Raw genomic sequence first — 18,947 nt, forward strand, 5'->3', positions numbered from 1 at the left:
ACGGTACTGTTTGATGGAGTGTATTCAGATGTACCCAGATATCCCCCTGGTTGTGAACGGTACTGTTTGATGGAGTGTATTCAGATGTACCCAGATATCCCCCTGGTTGTGAACGGTACTGTTTGATGGAGTGTATTCAGATGTACCCAGATATCCCCCTGGTTTTGAACGGTACTGTTTGATAGAGCGCATTCAGATGTACCCAGATATCCCTCTGGTTGTGAACGGTACTGTTTGAAAGAGTGTATTCAGGAGTTCCCAGATATCCCCCTGGTTGTGAACGGTACTGTTTGATAGAGCGCATCCAGGAGTACCCAGATATCCCCCTGGTTGTGAACGGTACTGTTTGATAGAGCGCATTCAGGAGTACCCAGATATCCCCCTGGTTGTGAACGGTACTGTTTGAAAGAGAGCATTCAGGAGTACCCAGATATCCCCCTGGTTGTGAACGGTACTGTTTGAAAGAGAGCATTCAGGAGTACCCAGATATCCCCCTGGTTGTGAACGGTACTGTTTGAAAGAGAGCATTCAGGAGTACCCAGATATCCCCCTGGTTGTGAACGGTACTGTTTGATAGAGCGCATTCGGGAGTACCCAGATATCCCCCTGGTTCTGAACGGTACTGTTTGATAGAGCGCATTCAGGAGTACCCAGATATCCCCCTGGTTGTGAACGGTACTGTTTGAAAGAGAGCATTCAGGAGTACCCAGATATCCCCCTGGTTGTGAACGGTACTGTTTGATAGAGCGCATTCAGGAGTACCAAGATATCCCCCTGGTTGTGAACGGTACTGTTTGATAGAGTGTATTCAGATGTACCCAGATATCCCCCTGGTTGTGAACGGTACTGTTTGATGGAGTGTATTCAGATGTACCCAGATATCCCCCTGGTTGTGAACGGTACTGTTTGATGGAGTGTATTCAGATGTACCCAGATATCCCCCTGGTTGTGAACGGTACTGTTTGATGGAGTGTATTCAGGAGTTCCCAGATATCGCCCTGGTTGTGAACGGTACTGTTTGATGGAGTGTATTCAGATGTACCCAGATATCCCCCTGGTTTTGAACGGTACTGTTTGATAGAGTGTATTCAGGAGTTCCCAGATATCGCCCTGGTTGTGAACGGTACTGTTTGATGGAGTGTATTCAGATGTACCCAGATATCCCCCTGGTTTTGAACGGTACTGTTTGATAGAGCGCATTCAGATGTACCCAGATATCCCCCTGGTTGTGAACGGTACTGTTTGAAAGAGCGCAGTCAGGAGTACCCAGATATCCCCCTGGTTGTGAACGGTACTGTTTGAAAGAGAGCATTCAGGAGTACCCAGATATCCCCCTGGTTGCGAACGGTACTGTTTGATAGAGCGCATTCAGGAGTACCAAGATATCCCCCTGGTTGTGAACGGTACTGTTTGATAGAGTGTATTCAGATGTACCCAGATATCCCCCTGGTTCTGAACGGTACTGTTTGATAGAGCGCATTCAGGAGTACCCAGATATCCCCCTGGTTGTGAACGGTACTGTTTGATAGAGTGTATTCAGATGTACCCAGATATCCCCCTGGTTGTGAACGGTACTGTTTGATAGAGTGTATTCAGGAGATCCGAGATATTCCCCTGGTTGTGAACGGTACTGTTTGAAAGAGCGCATTCAGGAGATCCCAGATATCCCCCTGGTTGTGAACGGTACTGTTTGATAGAGCGCATTCAGGAGTACCAAGATATCCCCCTGGTTGTGAACGGTACTGTTTGATGGAGTGTATTCAGATGTACCCAGATATCCCCCTGGTTGTGAACGGTACTGTTTGATGGAGTGTATTCAGATGTACCCAGATATCCCCCTGGTTGTGAACGGTACTGTTTGATGGAGTGTATTCAGATGTTCCCAGATATCCCCCTGGTTGTGAACGGTACTGTTTGATAGAGTGTATTCAGGAGTTCCCAGATATCGCCCTGGTTGTGAACGATACTGTTTGATGGAGTGTATTCAGATGTACCCAGATATCCCCCTGGTTTTGAACGGTACTGTTTGGTAGAGCGCATTCAGATGTACCCAGATATCCCCCTGGTTGTGAACGGTACTGTTTGAAAGAGCGCAGTCAGGAGTACCCAGATATCCCCCTGGTTCTGAACGGTACTGTTTGATAGAGCGCATTCAGGAGTTCCCAGATATCTCCCTGGTTGTGAACGGTACTGTTTGAAAGAGAGCATTCAGGAGTTCCCAGATATCCCCCTGGTTGTGAACGGTACTGTTTGATAGAGTGTATTCAGGAGTACCCAGATATCCCCCTGGTTGTGAACGGTACTGTTTGATAGAGTGTATTCAGGAGTACCCAGATATCCCCCTGGTTGTGAACGGTACTGTTTGATAGAGTGTATTCAGATGTACCCAGATATCCCCCTGGTTGTGAACGGTACTGTTTGATGGAGTGTATTCAGATGTACCCAGATATCCCCCTGGTTGTGAACGGTACTGTTTGATGGAGTGTATTCAGATGTACCCAGATATCCCCCTGGTTGTGAACGGTACTGTTTGATGGAGTGTATTCAGATGTACCCAGATATCCCCCTGGTTGTGAACGGTACTGTTTGATAGAGCGCAGTCAGGAGTACCCAGATATCCCCCTGGTTGTGAACGGTACTGTTTGATAGAGTGTATTCAGGAGATCCGAGATATTCCCCTGGTTGTGAACGGTACTGTTTGATAGAGTGTATTCAGGAGATCCGAGATATTCCCCTGGTTGTGAACGGTACTGTTTGAAAGAGCGCATTCAGGAGATCCCAGATATCCCCCTGGTTGTGAACGGTACTGTTTGATAGAGCGCATTCAGGAGTACCAAGATATCCCCCTGGTTGTGAACGGTACTGTTTGATGGAGTGTATTCAGATGTACCCAGATATCCCCCTGGTTGTGAACGGTACTGTTTGATGGAGTGTATTCAGATGTACCCAGATATCCCCCTGGTTGTGAACGGTACTGTTTGATGGAGTGTATTCAGATGTTCCCAGATATCCCCCTGGTTGTGAACGGTACTGTTTGATAGAGTGTATTCAGGAGTTCCCAGATATCGCCCTGGTTGTGAACGATACTGTTTGATGGAGTGTATTCAGATGTACCCAGATATCCCCCTGGTTTTGAACGGTACTGTTTGATAGAGCGCATTCAGATGTACCCAGATATCCCCCTGGTTGTGAACGGTACTGTTTGAAAGAGCGCAGTCAGGAGTACCCAGATATCCCCCTGGTTCTGAACGGTACTGTTTGATAGAGCGCATTCAGGAGTTCCCAGATATCTCCCTGGTTGTGAACGGTACTGTTTGAAAGAGAGCATTCAGGAGTTCCCAGATATCCCCCTGGTTGTGAACGGTACTGTTTGATAGAGTGTATTCAGGAGTACCCAGATATCCCCCTGGTTGTGAACGGTACTGTTTGATAGAGTGTATTCAGGAGTACCCAGATATCCCCCTGGTTGTGAACGGTACTGTTTGATAGAGTGTATTCAGATGTACCCAGATATCCCCCTGGTTGTGAACGGTACTGTTTGATGGAGTGTATTCAGATGTACCCAGATATCCCCCTGGTTGTGAACGGTACTGTTTGATGGAGTGTATTCAGATGTACCCAGATATCCCCCTGGTTGTGAACGGTACTGTTTGATGGAGTGTATTCAGATGTACCCAGATATCCCCCTGGTTGTGAACGGTACTGTTTGATAGAGCGCAGTCAGGAGTACCCAGATATCCCCCTGGTTGTGAACGGTACTGTTTGATAGAGTGTATTCAGGAGATCCGAGATATTCCCCTGGTTGTGAACGGTACTGTTTGATAGAGTTTATTCTGGAGTTCCCAGATTACCCACTAGTTGTGAACGGTACTGTTTGATGGAGTGTATTCAGGAGATCCCAGATATCCCCCTGGATGTGAACGGTACTGTTTGATGGAGTGTATTCAGGAGATCCCAGATATCCCCCTGGTTGTGAACGGTACTGTTTGATAGAGTGTATTCAGGAGATCCGAGATATTCCCCTGGTTGTGAACGGTACTGTTTGATAGAGTTTATTCTGGAGTTCCCAGATCACCCACTAGTTGTGAACGGTACTGTTTGATGGAGTGTATTCAGGAGATCCCAGATATCCCCCTGGTTGTGAACGGTACTGTTTGATAGAGTTTATTCTGGAGTTCCCAGATCACCCACTAGTTGTGAACGGTACTGTTTGATAGAGTGTATTCAGATGTACCCAGATATCCCCCTGGTTGTGAACGGTACTGTTTGATAGAGCGCATTCAGATGTACCCAGATATCCCCCTGGTTGTGAACGGTACTGTTTGAAAGAGCGCAGTCAGGAGTACCCAGATATCCCCCTGGTTCTGAACGGTACTGTTTGATAGAGCGCATTCAGGAGTACCCAGATATCCCCCTGGTTGTGAACGGTACTGTTTGATAGAGTGTATTCAGATGTACCCAGATATCCCCCTGGTTGTGAACGGTACTGTTTGATAGAGTGTATTCAGGAGATCCGAGATATTCCCCTGGTTGTGAACGGTACTGTTTGAAAGAGCGCATTCAGGAGATCCCAGATATCCCCCTGGTTGTGACCGGTACTGTTTGATAGAGCGCATTCAGGAGTACCAAGATATCCCCCTGGTTGTGAACGGTACTGTTTGATGGAGTGTATTCAGATGTACCCAGATATCCCCCTGGTTGTGAACGGTACTGTTTGATGGAGTGTATTCAGATGTACCCAGATATCCCCCTGGTTGTGAACGGTACTGTTTGATGGAGTGTATTCAGATGTTCCCAGATATCCCCCTGGTTGTGAACGGTACTGTTTGATAGAGTGTATTCAGGAGTTCCCAGATATCGCCCTGGTTGTGAACGATACTGTTTGATGGAGTGTATTCAGATGTACCCAGATATCCCCCTGGTTTTGAACGGTACTGTTTGATAGAGCGCATTCAGATGTACCCAGATATCCCCCTGGTTGTGAACGGTACTGTTTGAAAGAGCGCAGTCAGGAGTACCCAGATATCCCCCTGGTTCTGAACGGTACTGTTTGATAGAGCGCATTCAGGAGTTCCCAGATATCTCCCTGGTTGTGAACGGTACTGTTTGAAAGAGAGCATTCAGGAGTTCCCAGATATCCCCCTGGTTGTGAACGGTACTGTTTGATAGAGTGTATTCAGGAGTACCCAGATATCCCCCTGGTTGTGAACGGTACTGTTTGATAGAGTGTATTCAGGAGTACCCAGATATCCCCCTGGTTGTGAACGGTACTGTTTGATAGAGTGTATTCAGATGTACCCAGATATCCCCCTGGTTGTGAACGGTACTGTTTGATGGATTGTATTCAGATGTACCCAGATATCCCTCTGGTTGTGAACGGTACTGTTTGATGGAGTGTATTCAGATGTACCCAGATATCCCCCTGGTTGTGAACGGTACTGTTTGATGGAGTGTATTCAGATGTACCCAGATATCCCCCTGGTTGTGAACGGTACTGTTTGATAGAGCGCAGTCAGGAGTACCCAGATATCCCCCTGGTTGTGAACGGTACTGTTTGATAGAGTGTATTCAGGAGATCCGAGATATTCCCCTGGTTGTGAACGGTACTGTTTGATAGAGTGTATTCAGGAGATCCGAGATATTCCCCTGGTTGTGAACGGTACTGTTTGAAAGAGCGCATTCAGGAGATCCCAGATATCCCCCTGGTTGTGAACGGTACTGTTTGATAGAGCGCATTCAGGAGTACCAAGATATCCCCCTGGTTGTGAACGGTACTGTTTGATGGAGTGTATTCAGATGTACCCAGATATCCCCCTGGTTGTGAACGGTACTGTTTGATGGAGTGTATTCAGATGTACCCAGATATCCCCCTGGTTGTGAACGGTACTGTTTGATGGAGTGTATTCAGATGTTCCCAGATATCCCCCTGGTTGTGAACGGTACTGTTTGATAGAGTGTATTCAGGAGTTTCCAGATATCGCCCTGGTTGTGAACGATACTGTTTGATGGAGTGTATTCAGATGTACCCAGATATCCCCCTGGTTTTGAACGGTACTGTTTGATAGAGCGCATTCAGATGTACCCAGATATCCCCCTGGTTGTGAACGGTACTGTTTGAAAGAGCGCAGTCAGGAGTACCCAGATATCCCCCTGGTTCTGAACGGTACTGTTTGATAGAGCGCATTCAGGAGTTCCCAGATATCTCCCTGGTTGTGAACGGTACTGTTTGAAAGAGAGCATTCAGGAGTTCCCAGATATCCCCCTGGTTGTGAACGGTACTGTTTGATAGAGTGTATTCAGGAGTACCCAGATATCCCCCTGGTTGTGAACGGTACTGTTTGATAGAGTGTATTCAGGAGTACCCAGATATCCCCCTGGTTGTGAACGGTACTGTTTGATAGAGTGTATTCAGATGTACCCAGATATCCCCCTGGTTGTGAACGGTACTGTTTGATGGAGTGTATTCAGATGTACCCAGATATCCCCCTGGTTGTGAACGGTACTGTTTGATGGAGTGTATTCAGATGTACCCAGATATCCCCCTGGTTGTGAACGGTACTGTTTGATGGAGTGTATTCAGATGTACCCAGATATCCCCCTGGTTGTGAACGGTACTGTTTGATAGAGCGCAGTCAGGAGTACCCAGATATCCCCCTGGTTGTGAACGGTACTGTTTGATAGAGTGTATTCAGGAGATCCGAGATATTCCCCTGGTTGTGAACGGTACTGTTTGATAGAGTTTATTCTGGAGTTCCCAGATTACCCACTAGTTGTGAACGGTACTGTTTGATGGAGTGTATTCAGGAGATCCCAGATATCCCCCTGGATGTGAACGGTACTGTTTGATGGAGTGTATTCAGGAGATCCCAGATATCCCCCTGGTTGTGAACGGTACTGTTTGATAGAGTGTATTCAGGAGATCCGAGATATTCCCCTGGTTGTGAACGGTACTGTTTGATAGAGTTTATTCTGGAGTTCCCAGATCACCCACTAGTTGTGAACGGTACTGTTTGATGGAGTGTATTCAGGAGATCCCAGATATCCCCCTGGTTGTGAACGGTACTGTTTGATAGAGTTTATTCTGGAGTTCCCAGATCACCCACTAGTTGTGAACGGTACTGTTTGATAGAGTGTATTCAGATGTACCCAGATATCCCCCTGGTTGTGAACGGTACTGTTTGATAGAGCGCATTCAGATGTACCCAGATATCCCCCTGGTTGTGAACGGTACTGTTTGAAAGAGCGCAGTCAGGAGTACCCAGATATCCCCCTGGTTCTGAACGGTACTGTTTGATAGAGCGCATTCAGGAGTTCCCAGATATCTCCCTGGTTGTGAACGGTACTGTTTGAAAGAGAGCATTCAGGAGTTCCCAGATATCCCCCTGGTTGTGAACGGTACTGTTTGATAGAGTGTATTCAGGAGTACCCAGATATCCCCCTGGTTGTGAACGGTACTGTTTGATAGAGTGTATTCAGGAGTACCCAGATATCCCCCTGGTTGTGAACGGTACTGTTTGATAGAGTGTATTCAGATGTACCCAGATATCCCCCTGGTTGTGAACGGTACTGTTTGATGGAGTGTATTCAGATGTACCCAGATATCCCCCTGGTTGTGAACGGTACTGTTTGATGGAGTGTATTCAGATGTACCCAGATATCCCCCTGGTTGTGAACGGTACTGTTTGATGGAGTGTATTCAGATGTACCCAGATATCCCCCTGGTTGTGAACGGTACTGTTTGATAGAGCGCAGTCAGGAGTACCCAGATATCCCCCTGGTTGTGAACGGTACTGTTTGATAGAGTGTATTCAGGAGATCCGAGATATTCCCCTGGTTGTGAACGGTACTGTTTGATAGAGTGTATTCAGGAGATCCGAGATATTCCCCTGGTTGTGAACGGTACTGTTTGATAGAGTTTATTCTGGAGTTCCCAGATTACCCACTAGTTGTGAACGGTACTGTTTGATGGAGTGTATTCAGGAGATCCCAGATATCCCCCTGGTTGTGAACGGTACTGTTTGATGGAGTGTATTCAGGAGATCCCAGATATCCCCCTGGTTGTGAACGGTACTGTTTGATAGAGTTTATTCTGGAGTTCCCAGATCACCCACTAGTTGTGAACGGTACTGTTTGATAGAGTGTATTCAGATGTACCCAGATATCCCCCTGGTTGTGAACGGTACTGTTTGATAGAGCGCATTCAGGAGTACCCAGATATCCCCCTGGTTGTGAACGGTACTGTTTGATAGAGCGCATTCAGGAGTACCCAGATATCCCCCTGGTTGTGAACGGTACTGTTTGATAGAGTGTATTCAGGAGATCCGAGATATTCCCCTGGTTGTGAACGGTACTGTTTGATAGAGTTTATTCTGGAGTTCCCAGATTACCCACTAGTTGTGAACGGTACTGTTTGATGGAGTGTATTCAGGAGATCCCAGATATCCCCCTGGTTGTGAACGGTACTGTTTGATAGAGTGTATTCAGGAGATCCGAGATATTCCCCTGGTTGTGAACGGTACTGTTTGATAGAGTTTATTCTGGAGTTCCCAGATCACCCACTAGTTGTGAACGGTACTGTTTGATGGAGTGTATTCAGATGTACCCAGATATCCCCCTGGTTGTGAACGGTACTGTTTGATAGAGTTTATTCTGGAGTTCCCAGATCACCCACTAGTTGTGAACGGTACTGTTTGATGGAGTGTATTCAGGAGTTCCCAGATATCTCCCTGGTTGTGAACGGTGCTGTTTGATGGAGTGTATTCAGGAGATCCCAGATATCCCCCTGGTTGTGAACGGTATTGTTTGATAGAGTTTATTCTGGAGTTCCCAGATTACCCACTGGTTGTGAACGGTACTGTTTGATGGAGTGTATTCAGGAGTTCCCAGATATCCCCCTGGTTGTGAACGGTACTGTTTGAAAGAGCATATTGAGAATAATTATGTATAAATATTTTTGTCTAGGACAATTGTTTGCCCCCTTCCATCTTCTGACCCACAGTGACTCTTGCACATTCTCTCCGATGTGTGTCTTCCCCCTGGTACTCCCCCCCCCAGTATCTGAGCTTTTCTCTATATATTTTCTCTATGGTCACATGTGTCTTTTTGTATGTTTTCTTGTCCTCACAGGGCGCACATCCACCCCCCAGGTGCACTGGAGACCAGACGAGCCCATCATCCCCAACATGGGCAATGTCACAGTTAAAAATGCCACCCGGCACACATACTCCTTCTGTTACACTTACCAGGGCACCGACTATGAGATTCAGGTGAGTGTCTCACTTGAGATCTTCACTTTTTCTATCTTCTGACTTTTTAATATGTTTGTATAAATATTCAGAGATATAAGTATCAGTAATACCTCAGTGAAAGTGTTCATGTTAGGGGCTGACATCTCCAAGGGTTTCACATCTACCAATCCCCCAAGGCCTCCTTCAGTCACTAAGGCGGGTGATCGGAACTCCACATTGTGTCCAAACCAGGGAGTGTATTCACGTACCTCTCTTTCTGGGGTTGACAGGAGGATATCATAGGCCATGAGTTAGACAATGGATTATATTTTCGTACAAATGGTAACAGGACAGCCTCAAGGCTAAGCATGTCATGCTATTCGCCGTGCCCTAATATCTTGCTTTACCCCTTAGCTTTCCCCTAAGGGCACTTCTTCCTCGTGTAAAGCTGTGGCCTCTGTGTTTACTCTAACACACAGCAGGTTAGAGTGGGTGCCATCCAGTTCTAAACTCCCACCGGCGCACACCTTTGCACTTAAAGGCCAACATTTTTGGTGGTAAGTAGTATTTTTAAAAAAGCTAAATAAAATAAACATGTGTTTGAAAAGACAGAGACAGATGGTGCGTTATTATCCCGAATAACCAAATCAGGTTCTGAACAGTAAGTGCTTTAATTCGTTAATGCCAGTCACTGAGATAAGCACGGTTTCTTCTGGATGCAAATACCAAAGCTTGGGTGAGGATGTCGGTAAAAATCATATCAATGACCGCCACATATTTTGTAGAAGTTCTAACAAACTCGTATCATTGCTGGCGGATTCACCCAAGGTGACCTCCCCATCAACCCCGAGTCAGAGATACATGGTCAGATAGGCCCAGTGACCCCAACCTACGCCTATCAATTGACAAGTCACAGTGGGGTCTCACTTAGCGCAAAAACAAACGCGCACCCAGAGAAAACTCTTATCGATCCCACTGACAGACAGTTGCACCACTACAGGCCCGAGCAAGTTGGCCCCAATAAAACACGTTTGGTCAGAGATGCGCGCTCCCCTTAATACCACAAAGCTAGATGCAACATGTAGCTAGGAACACTCAGCCATCACACGTAGTGATCACGCACTTCCCACACATCTGGACACATGCACACTGGCGCACACTAGCTCACGTTAAGGTCGAGAGCTACTTGCGTCCCCATATCAGATGACTGAGCATGTTATTTGCAATTAAGATGCTTTTCCAAGAATGCAGATTTGGTTAACTGCATCTCACTAAATGTATATATTGTCAGCTGTAACTCTATAGAGCGAGAGATGTTCTTCAGACACAACCTCTGTTGATACTCTCCTGGCTGCTGCATTTGATTAAACCAACTTGTTTTGTTTTGTCAAATGCCTCTTGTCTTTTCATTTCGTTGGGGTAAATACATATCTGAGCAACATTTTGGTGAGACAGAGAGGAGAGGTTGGTTTATCGAGTCTGAGTGCTGCTGAAGGACAAGGACCCCTGCCCAAATGGATTCAAATCTGCACTAAAAGATCGGTGAGCAGGCTTCGTAATTGATTAAAAGTTCTGCTAAATCCGCGGGATGGAGATCCATCTGGAGGCAACCATCACAGGGTAAGTTCAAGTTCGGGCATTTATAAAGCGCACTACTCACCCAGAGGGTCTCAAGGCGCTAGAGGGAGGGGTTCATTATTTGTCGAATAGCCAGGTTTTCAGTTCTTTTCTGAAGGAGATGTGGTTCTGAGTAAGGCGGAGGTGGGTGGGGAGTGAGTTCCAGGTCTTGGCAGCCAGGAAGGAGAATGATCTGCCACCCATGGTGGTTTTTCGGATGCGCGGGGCTGCGGCGAGGGCTTGACTGGATGATCTTAGTTGGCGGGTGGGAATGTAGAAGGACAGTCGGGTGTTGAGGCATTCGGGTCCCAGATTATAAAGGGCCTTGTGTGCATGGGTAAGAAGGCGGAAAGTAATTCTCTTGTTGACGGGAAGTCAGTGGAGATTTTTTAGGTGTCTATATATAATCCTTAGCTCCAGCATGAGGAGTGTGGCAAACTAGGATAAGCTTGTTTTTTTATTGAATTGTTGGCCGTAGCACAACTGGTATACCCCCATCCCTTGATGTTTTATATAGGGTTGTGAGAAGTTGGCCTGGCATATGTTGTCCACTATTCTAGTGGGCACCTTGCACCAGTCCAAACGACCCTTATTGATGGTAGGTTTAGACAACCTTTATAGAAAGCGATCCTAGTGGTAGCTGTGGAGAGCAGCCTTCTGGCTAAGTCTTGAAGGAATGTAAAGCAGCTTTTTTTACCACTCTATAATCTCCTGAATGAGCAAATGAAAAGAGAACCACCCTGGGTATATATATAAAATATATGCATTTATTCTAAACACATCCCTCTAGTCTCTTTATAAGGCTACAGGCAAAAGTACATACAGTAAACTTAGTTAGCACCCAGTAAAGTATCACAATATACGTTGAGCCCTAGGGGGGACCAAACCATATATTAAGAAAGTGGTATAAGAACCACGACTGACATAGATACAAGGCCTAGAGCCTTTAGAACCGCTGGGGCCACCAGGAACCACATAAGGTGGTGACACAGGGGACCCACGGGGGACTCGTGCAGTGTCCAAACACAGCCGCGAATCACCATTAACTTCTATGGGGAAAGTCGCGGTTGGATTTTTAAAGATAAAGGACACTTAGAAGAGTACTTGGAGCAAACCCCTTTAGAACTAGGCAGTTCTAGAGTCAATACGCACGGGAGCAATGGAGTACTCAAGTTACCTCACCCAGGGAAGCCGGGTGCATAGGTGTCTTTTGGTATCGGGTTTCATCGTCGATTTCAATGGTGATCTGCTGCAAAGTGCTGCTGGCGACCAAGTCGAAAGTGTCCGGAGGAGGCCTTACCGTCGGTTACACAGGTGGTCTTTGATGTTTGGAGGCGAGCGCTACGGCGGATGGGATGGTGGCAGACCCTGACCGAAGAAACTCCCCTTTGGCGTAATGGTCGCTTACCCGGCCTGGCAGCCCTACCGGGATTTACGGGGTGGGACGATATTGGCATTTCTAAATTGGGTGATGTCATGACGGGGACGACACTCAAGTCGTTTCAGGATCGGAATATGGAATACAATATGCCTCGCACACAATTTTCTGTTATTTACAATTTCGCCATGCCCTGGCCCCTGACCTGGTGGGATTGACCTCGCTTCCGGAATTTAGTCCGTTGGAGGCCCGAGTTTTCATGGGGGATATCGAGAATAAAAAGATATCACGCATATACCAATCCCTAGTCATACACTGTTCCTCTGATTTACAAACACTAAAGGAGACCTGGAAGGCTGATGTTGGGACACTGGAGGAGGAAGGGGTGCGGCCATTTCGGTTTGCCTTAGGCTGATTCAGTTCAAATACCTTCACAAGGTGTACTACACACGGCGGAGGCTGTGAAGGGCGGGCCTCATTGCATCCCCGGAATGTACTAGGTGTGGATGTGCGGAGGGCACTTTCTATCATACGGTGTGGAGTTGTGTATGTTTAGATGTATTCTGGAGTGGAGTTTGGAATAGCTTGGTGAGGCGCTGGGCTGGGTGCTCCCGCGCACACCGCGACTGGGTCTGTTACATGTTTTAGATGATGTGAGAGGCAACCTTTATAAAAGGCATCTATTGTTACAGGGACTCACGGTGGCCAAACGTGATATTGAGAGGGAGTGGAAGGACCCGTGGGCCCCGTCACTTGTAGTATGGAAAAGGGGCCTAGATTTCTGTATGGGGATTTATATTTCTTGCTAGAGGCTGCCCCCGCAAACACTACAAAATTTGGAAGCGATGGGCAGACTACAGGGGCATATGGTTAGAGCCTCCGCCAGAGCAAGACCCGGAATTGGATAATTGAGCGTGCTGTGCCACTGGATCTGTGTACACGGAGGGTCGGAGTTGTCAGAGACCGTGCAGGGGGGAGGGATCCGGGTGGGATGGGAGTTGGGGTAGTTGGGGGGGGGGGAGGGTGACGGGCTCATTATTTGCCATGATATTAAACGTAAAAGACATGATGGATTGCATTTCCCTCTGTATGCACTTATGACTGGCAGATACCTCTGGGGTACAGGGTTCTGCGATTCTTGTGTGATCTATCAATAAAATCTGTTCAAGGATGTGGAGAATCTGAAAGCAGGGGGACAGAGTCTGGGTCACTTGCCAGTGACCAGGGGCACAGTAGTCAAATGCCCACCGATGTCGGGTGATTTCAGGTGAAGAAGGTGAAGCTTGACTCTTCAGCCACGAGGACCAGGAGGCGTCGAGGACGACCAGGAGCTGGATTTAAGCTATCCCACGAAGGATGTCGAGTACTGTAGTGTTGTTCTGGATTGGACCCAACAAGTATTGGTAAAAGCAACCCACGCAGAAAGCAAAAATTGGCTTCGGTGCAGAACAGCAAGGTTGGGGGACTCACCATTTGGTGGGGAGACAGGGCACGTCTGGAGCAACCAGAAAAGCCCAAGAAACAGAAGAGTTACCTTTGTGGGGACCCACCAGTTGACAGAACAGGGATCGCTAAGGAGCCTCGAGCAGAAATGCTAGAAGCGGGCTCACGGAGCACTCGTGGAGTGTAGACCCACAATCTTCGGTGTAGATGGTGCTCGGGCTTGAAGTACAAGTAGCCCAACGAGCAGGCCAACCCCCTGCCTTACGGAAGCCGGAAGCTGGAAGCAGGGAGCGGGTGAGCGAGAGGGAGGAGGTGCTCTAGAGAGAGAGAGAGAGAGCGATAATGATCCTAAACCCAACAGCCCGTGTGTTGGAGGGCATTGGGTGCCCAGCGCTGTGAAAATCCGCTTCGCCACAGGCGACTAAACACCGCAAGTAAACTGCCGAGTCTGCACCCCACTAAATGGCGGACAGGGTTTGAAGGAGGTGCTGCGACGAGGACTGCGTGAGGCTGTGTGGGCTTACCACTTCACCATTCGTGGCGTAGCTGCTGAGCGGGGCAAGGGCGCTGGATCGATCGGTGTGCGGCCCTGCTGCGTATCGGTGGACACAGACCCCGGCATTGGCGGTGGACCTCGGCGGAGACCTGCTGCGGCCTGTGCGACTGGCCCCGTACTAAAGAGCCGCTGTGATGGGACGTCTCCAAGTTGACAGTGGCCTGGATCAGAGTCGATCTACCCCCTGGGTGAGTGCCGCGTTCGTGCTCTCCTCGGGTTGGTTCCATTGGGTCTCACTGCATCACCAACTCCAGACAGGGTGCATTTGTGAGGGCAGGATTGTTGCTAAATTCAAGCAGAGGCCCTAATTGTGCCGCGTTGTGCTGCCAATTACATCTGCTTGCCCGCACACGGCCTTGCTTGGGGGCGGCGGCACGCCGGAGACTTGAGTGCTGCACTGCTGCTACCTGCTGCGCTCACCCGGTACTACTCTTTCTTTCGATGTCCCTGGTGGCAACCCGCTGCCTGCATTGTCCAGCTGTGCAGAATTGCGGCAAATTAGAGTCAAGGCTACACCGTACCCTGCGCTAGTTTGGAGACCCTAGCACGAGTACTACAGGCTACCGCCCATCTAAAATCACGTTGTATTTGAGGAGGCACTCCATTCCAGCACCACGAGCCTTGGTTGTATCCCATAAACATCGCTAGTGCCCTGTGGAGAAACAGCACATATAGTCACTCCTGTTGAAGTATATTCCCCATAGGCTCCGCTAACTACCTGGTTGAGCAAAGGATTAGTATCTTTGAAGCGTGAGTACTTTTGGCCGCACCTACCTCTGTTTGTTGGGCTCCCCTGCACACCCTTGTTGCTCCTGCTGCCTGTGAAGTGAATCCTGAGCCCTGGTTGCTGCCCCCTTTATCTGGTGGGACTCCCAGAGTACACCACAGCGCACTAAACACCATCAGCTGCCACTGGGGGAGGCGTGGTGATCGCGATATAAAGTGCTGCCTCGACCCCCGCGGTGCGAGTCGTGCCAGGGAGAAGCCTGGGCCAAGGGCGGGCCTGTCTGTGCCCGTCAGGGGCCGGAGGGGGCCGGGCTGTGCCCCCCTCTTGGTTTTCTTACATCGTAGCATTGGGACTGTACTGTAAAACCGGGCTGGGTCCTTGTCCTCTTTTGTTCTCTTTATGGTGGGGGTAGTAATATCTGTTGGGGGTCTCTTGGTGCTTTCACTGCCGTGTGGTAGGGTTCTGTAACGGTTGCCCATGCTGGTACTGTGTTTTTAAATTGATTTTTTATCTCAATTAATGAAGTAGATGCTGTGTTAATACTTTTACTTCAGTCTTGGGGTTTTTTCACATTATTGTGTAACAGGGAGGCGGAAGACGCAAGTTAGCCATGAAGGGTTAAAACCTGTCACTAGGGCTACTGTTACAACTATGGATGCTTTTTTAACAAGAGCAGCTTCAGTCATAGATAAGGAGATCGAATCAGTGAACAGGTGCCTCTCCAGATCTCCTTCTGATGGCCTATTCTCCCGGGCAGGTGGTTCTATCAACCCCATCAGGGAAGGTGTTATGGAAACATCAAGTTTACCCTTGTCTCCCATGCTAGGTATCGACTTACAGCCCAATGAAGATTCACCTCCTTTGCAAGGATCTTCTGTCACATTGCCTCCTAGGCCCTTTCTCCTGTTGTTACTATTCTATTTACCTACGCCTGGGATTGGGGGTAAAGGCAATAACGAGCCACAAGAAGAATATCCTAATGTTGGCCCCCTTCAACAACTAAGGATGGCTCAAAGGTCATCTGGGAGTATAAAAAGAAAACCCAAGGCCATGGGAAGTCAAGCCAAAAAAAGAAACCTAATTCATCTTCTAAGATAGCCGCAAAATTATTGATACCCGTTTCACAAGTAGTAAACACAATCCAGCCGGCCACGATGGAAGCCTTCTTGGCATCCATGAGCTGGCTGTTGGATGCTAAACTGAGCCCCATTCTGGACAAGCTAAACTTAATACAGAAAGCTCTAGTAAAACATAAAAGGGCTGTTCCATCCACCCAACCAATTAAATCGGTGGTTTCTGATTTGGCCAGGGATAATACGATCCCTGGTAACATGCTGAAACCTGGGCCAGTTTTGGCCCCTTGGCTGGCCAGCGGAGCCCAGCTTTGTCGCAAAAATGTGGCTCCTAAAGACCTAGGTTGATGTTTCTAGAGAAAGACAGGCCCCTAATGTGATTACACCTATTCATCCCCAGGGCCCGGTTTCGCAAAGGTCCAGCAGAAGAGGCACAGGGTCATCTAATAAACGCCGCACAGAACCCAGCGGTTATCAATCTTCCACCCCAATCAACACCCTTTGTAATAAACCAGGGTCCAATGAGAACTTTACTCAACTTAAAAATAAGGTAACTCACTAGTTGTTGAATAACACATCTGTGGGCCCAATGGTGGAACGCAATATTATCATGGCGCGTTGTGTGGGTTGGTTGGGGAGCTCGAGGAAACCTGGGGGGGGGGGAGGAGGTGACTGTATTGTTGTGAATTTTAATATCTCTTCCCTTGTGGATAGAATTCTTCAGGATGCCCATTATGATCAGACACACCGTGCTTTTGGTATCCGGGTTCTCCCGTTGCGCTTTTTTTTATAAAGCTGATTACTCAAGGTGCTTAAATACAGCTGGTTCGGGTGACAGGTGGTTTCAAAGGCCCAGTGATGATATGGGAGGTAGCCATTTATCATCTCAGGGGGGCCGTCCCCGTATGATTGAGGATGCGCCTGTTTCTCGGCTAGAGCTATCTAATAGATTTTCAGTTTTTCTACGAAAAGAACAATAAGGGTAACTCAGTGAGCACTGGGAGACAATCAACAAAACAATTCAACCATAAAAGTACAAATTCTTACGCTCTTCTTCCCGTGGTCTACCGTCCAGGCCACAAGAGATCCATAAATGTGAAGATTAGTAGAAGGAGCGTCGTATTCCCAAAAAATCGACAATGAGTCCCAAATCAGATCAATTTCCAACAGAACAAGTGTCCAATCAAATATACATTCCAAAACAAAATTCCTTCAGAATCAATGCTTCTTGGTTCAAAAAGATATAACAACTTAGAACAGCCTACGCGTTTCGTCTACTATGGACATCATCAGGGCTGTAAAATAATAAAACAAACAAAATCAGAATATCCACTTGGTGGTGCATAATCTGCAAAAAACCCATACATGATTCAATTACATTAAGGTTGCGAATGTCAACCACCCGATGAAAGGATATAAAATTCCCTTAAACCTCAATGCAACATGCGACACAACAAACATTGTATATCTGTTGAAATGCCCATGCGGAAGTGTATATGTAGGCCACACGGAAAGGAAACTCAAGACCCGCTTGAATGAACATGAAAGTAACATTAGAACGGGCTCCTTGAAATCTACAGTGGCAGCACACTTTTTGGATAAACAGCACAATGTGAGCCAATTGAGGGCTTGCATTTTGGAAATTGTTCCTAAAAAAGAAGGACCCCTGAACAGAAAAAACCTTTTAAAGAGGGAGAACTATTGGATTTATCATTTGTGCAGCCTCAAGCCAAACGGGCTAAACGAACGGACTGAATTTACTTGCTATCTTTAATGAATTGAGTAATAATTGCCATGTAGGTTTATCTGTTGAACATAGCTGACAAACATTATTGGTAATATTGTGAATACATTATGGGTTAAAGCATGAGCACTTAGTGCTCCTCATAGTGCATGGTTCGCAGATTGATTCCCCACTAGTGCTTAGAACCGATTCTGTGTCCCCGTAGAGCCTGGTCAGCTTAGAGCGTCAATAAAGCTACCTCCGAGTAGCATACAAAAAAGCCGTGAACCACCCATAACACGCATGCGTGAGGAGGCGCGTTTGAATTAACATTCCCGTAGCGAGTGGAGCGGAGAAAGGCTTCGCTTAGCAGAGAAACTAAAACTCAAAAGTCTGGGATTAAGGTGAGACGCATATGGTGGGCGTAGCCACTTAAACGAAGAAGTTAGAAGTGTCAGCCAAGCGCGAGCATAAGACACAGCAAGCCTTTGTAGGCAGCAGTGATAGATAGTTAACTGACAGAATAACGGTCATCGATACACACACGAGGGAAACAGGCAGCGTCTTAATAGCGGTTAAGAGCAAGAATTTTAGTGCTACAAAAGCCCAGGTAGAAGCACATGATGAACATTCTACAGATGGTGATATCGCATATAGAAATGGCGCGTAATGAACTTAAACGGCGCGTAAATGAAATTAGTTAAGGCATGAGTGAGTGAGGAACATTACAACTTAAGAGTGTTTTATTTGTTTAATTTTCAGGCGTTCCCTGATGAAGGTGCATCATGCACCGAAATGCATTGGAACAAGGAATGAATTTAAATAACGCCTAATATGAATTGATAAAGGAAAGATGTGAATAAACATGTTTTCACAAGAATAAATTAAACTTTGCAGAATTGAACGTTTGTTTGAAAAGCACGATTGAATATTTGATACAGTTGAAAATTAGCTGGATGTTCCAGCTCGCTTACACTTGTGCCTAGGGTGACACACCTATGATGCAATAGGCGTGCTACTAGAGGATCAATTACAGTAATGTCATCGGAAAAATAACAACTTAAAACATTCTCATGAAACCATACCAATTGATTACACAAATCACTGCAAGCTTATAGTTATCCTACCTATTTTCCATTCTAATAATGACAATGGAGAAGTGTGGCTCAGGGGTTAGAGACAGCAGACCCGGAAGCTGAGATC

At 47.1% G+C, this 18,947-nt stretch overlaps 1 protein-coding gene across 1 annotated transcript in view; it reads left to right on the forward strand.

Moving 5' to 3' along the window:
* The window catches only part of LOC144819163 (uncharacterized), a 517,380-nt gene that overhangs the window by 85,682 nt on the left and 412,751 nt on the right, over nt 1-18,947 (forward strand). The window contains exon 6 of the mRNA XM_078677135.1: nt 9,127-9,266. Coding sequence (XP_078533261.1) covers nt 9,127-9,266 — 140 coding nt within the window. The remainder of the gene's footprint in view (nt 1-9,126; nt 9,267-18,947) is intronic.

Source organism: Lissotriton helveticus, chromosome 2_1 (assembly GCF_964261635.1).
Source record: "Lissotriton helveticus chromosome 2_1, aLisHel1.1, whole genome shotgun sequence".
Lineage (NCBI taxonomy): Eukaryota > Metazoa > Chordata > Amphibia > Caudata > Salamandridae > Lissotriton > Lissotriton helveticus.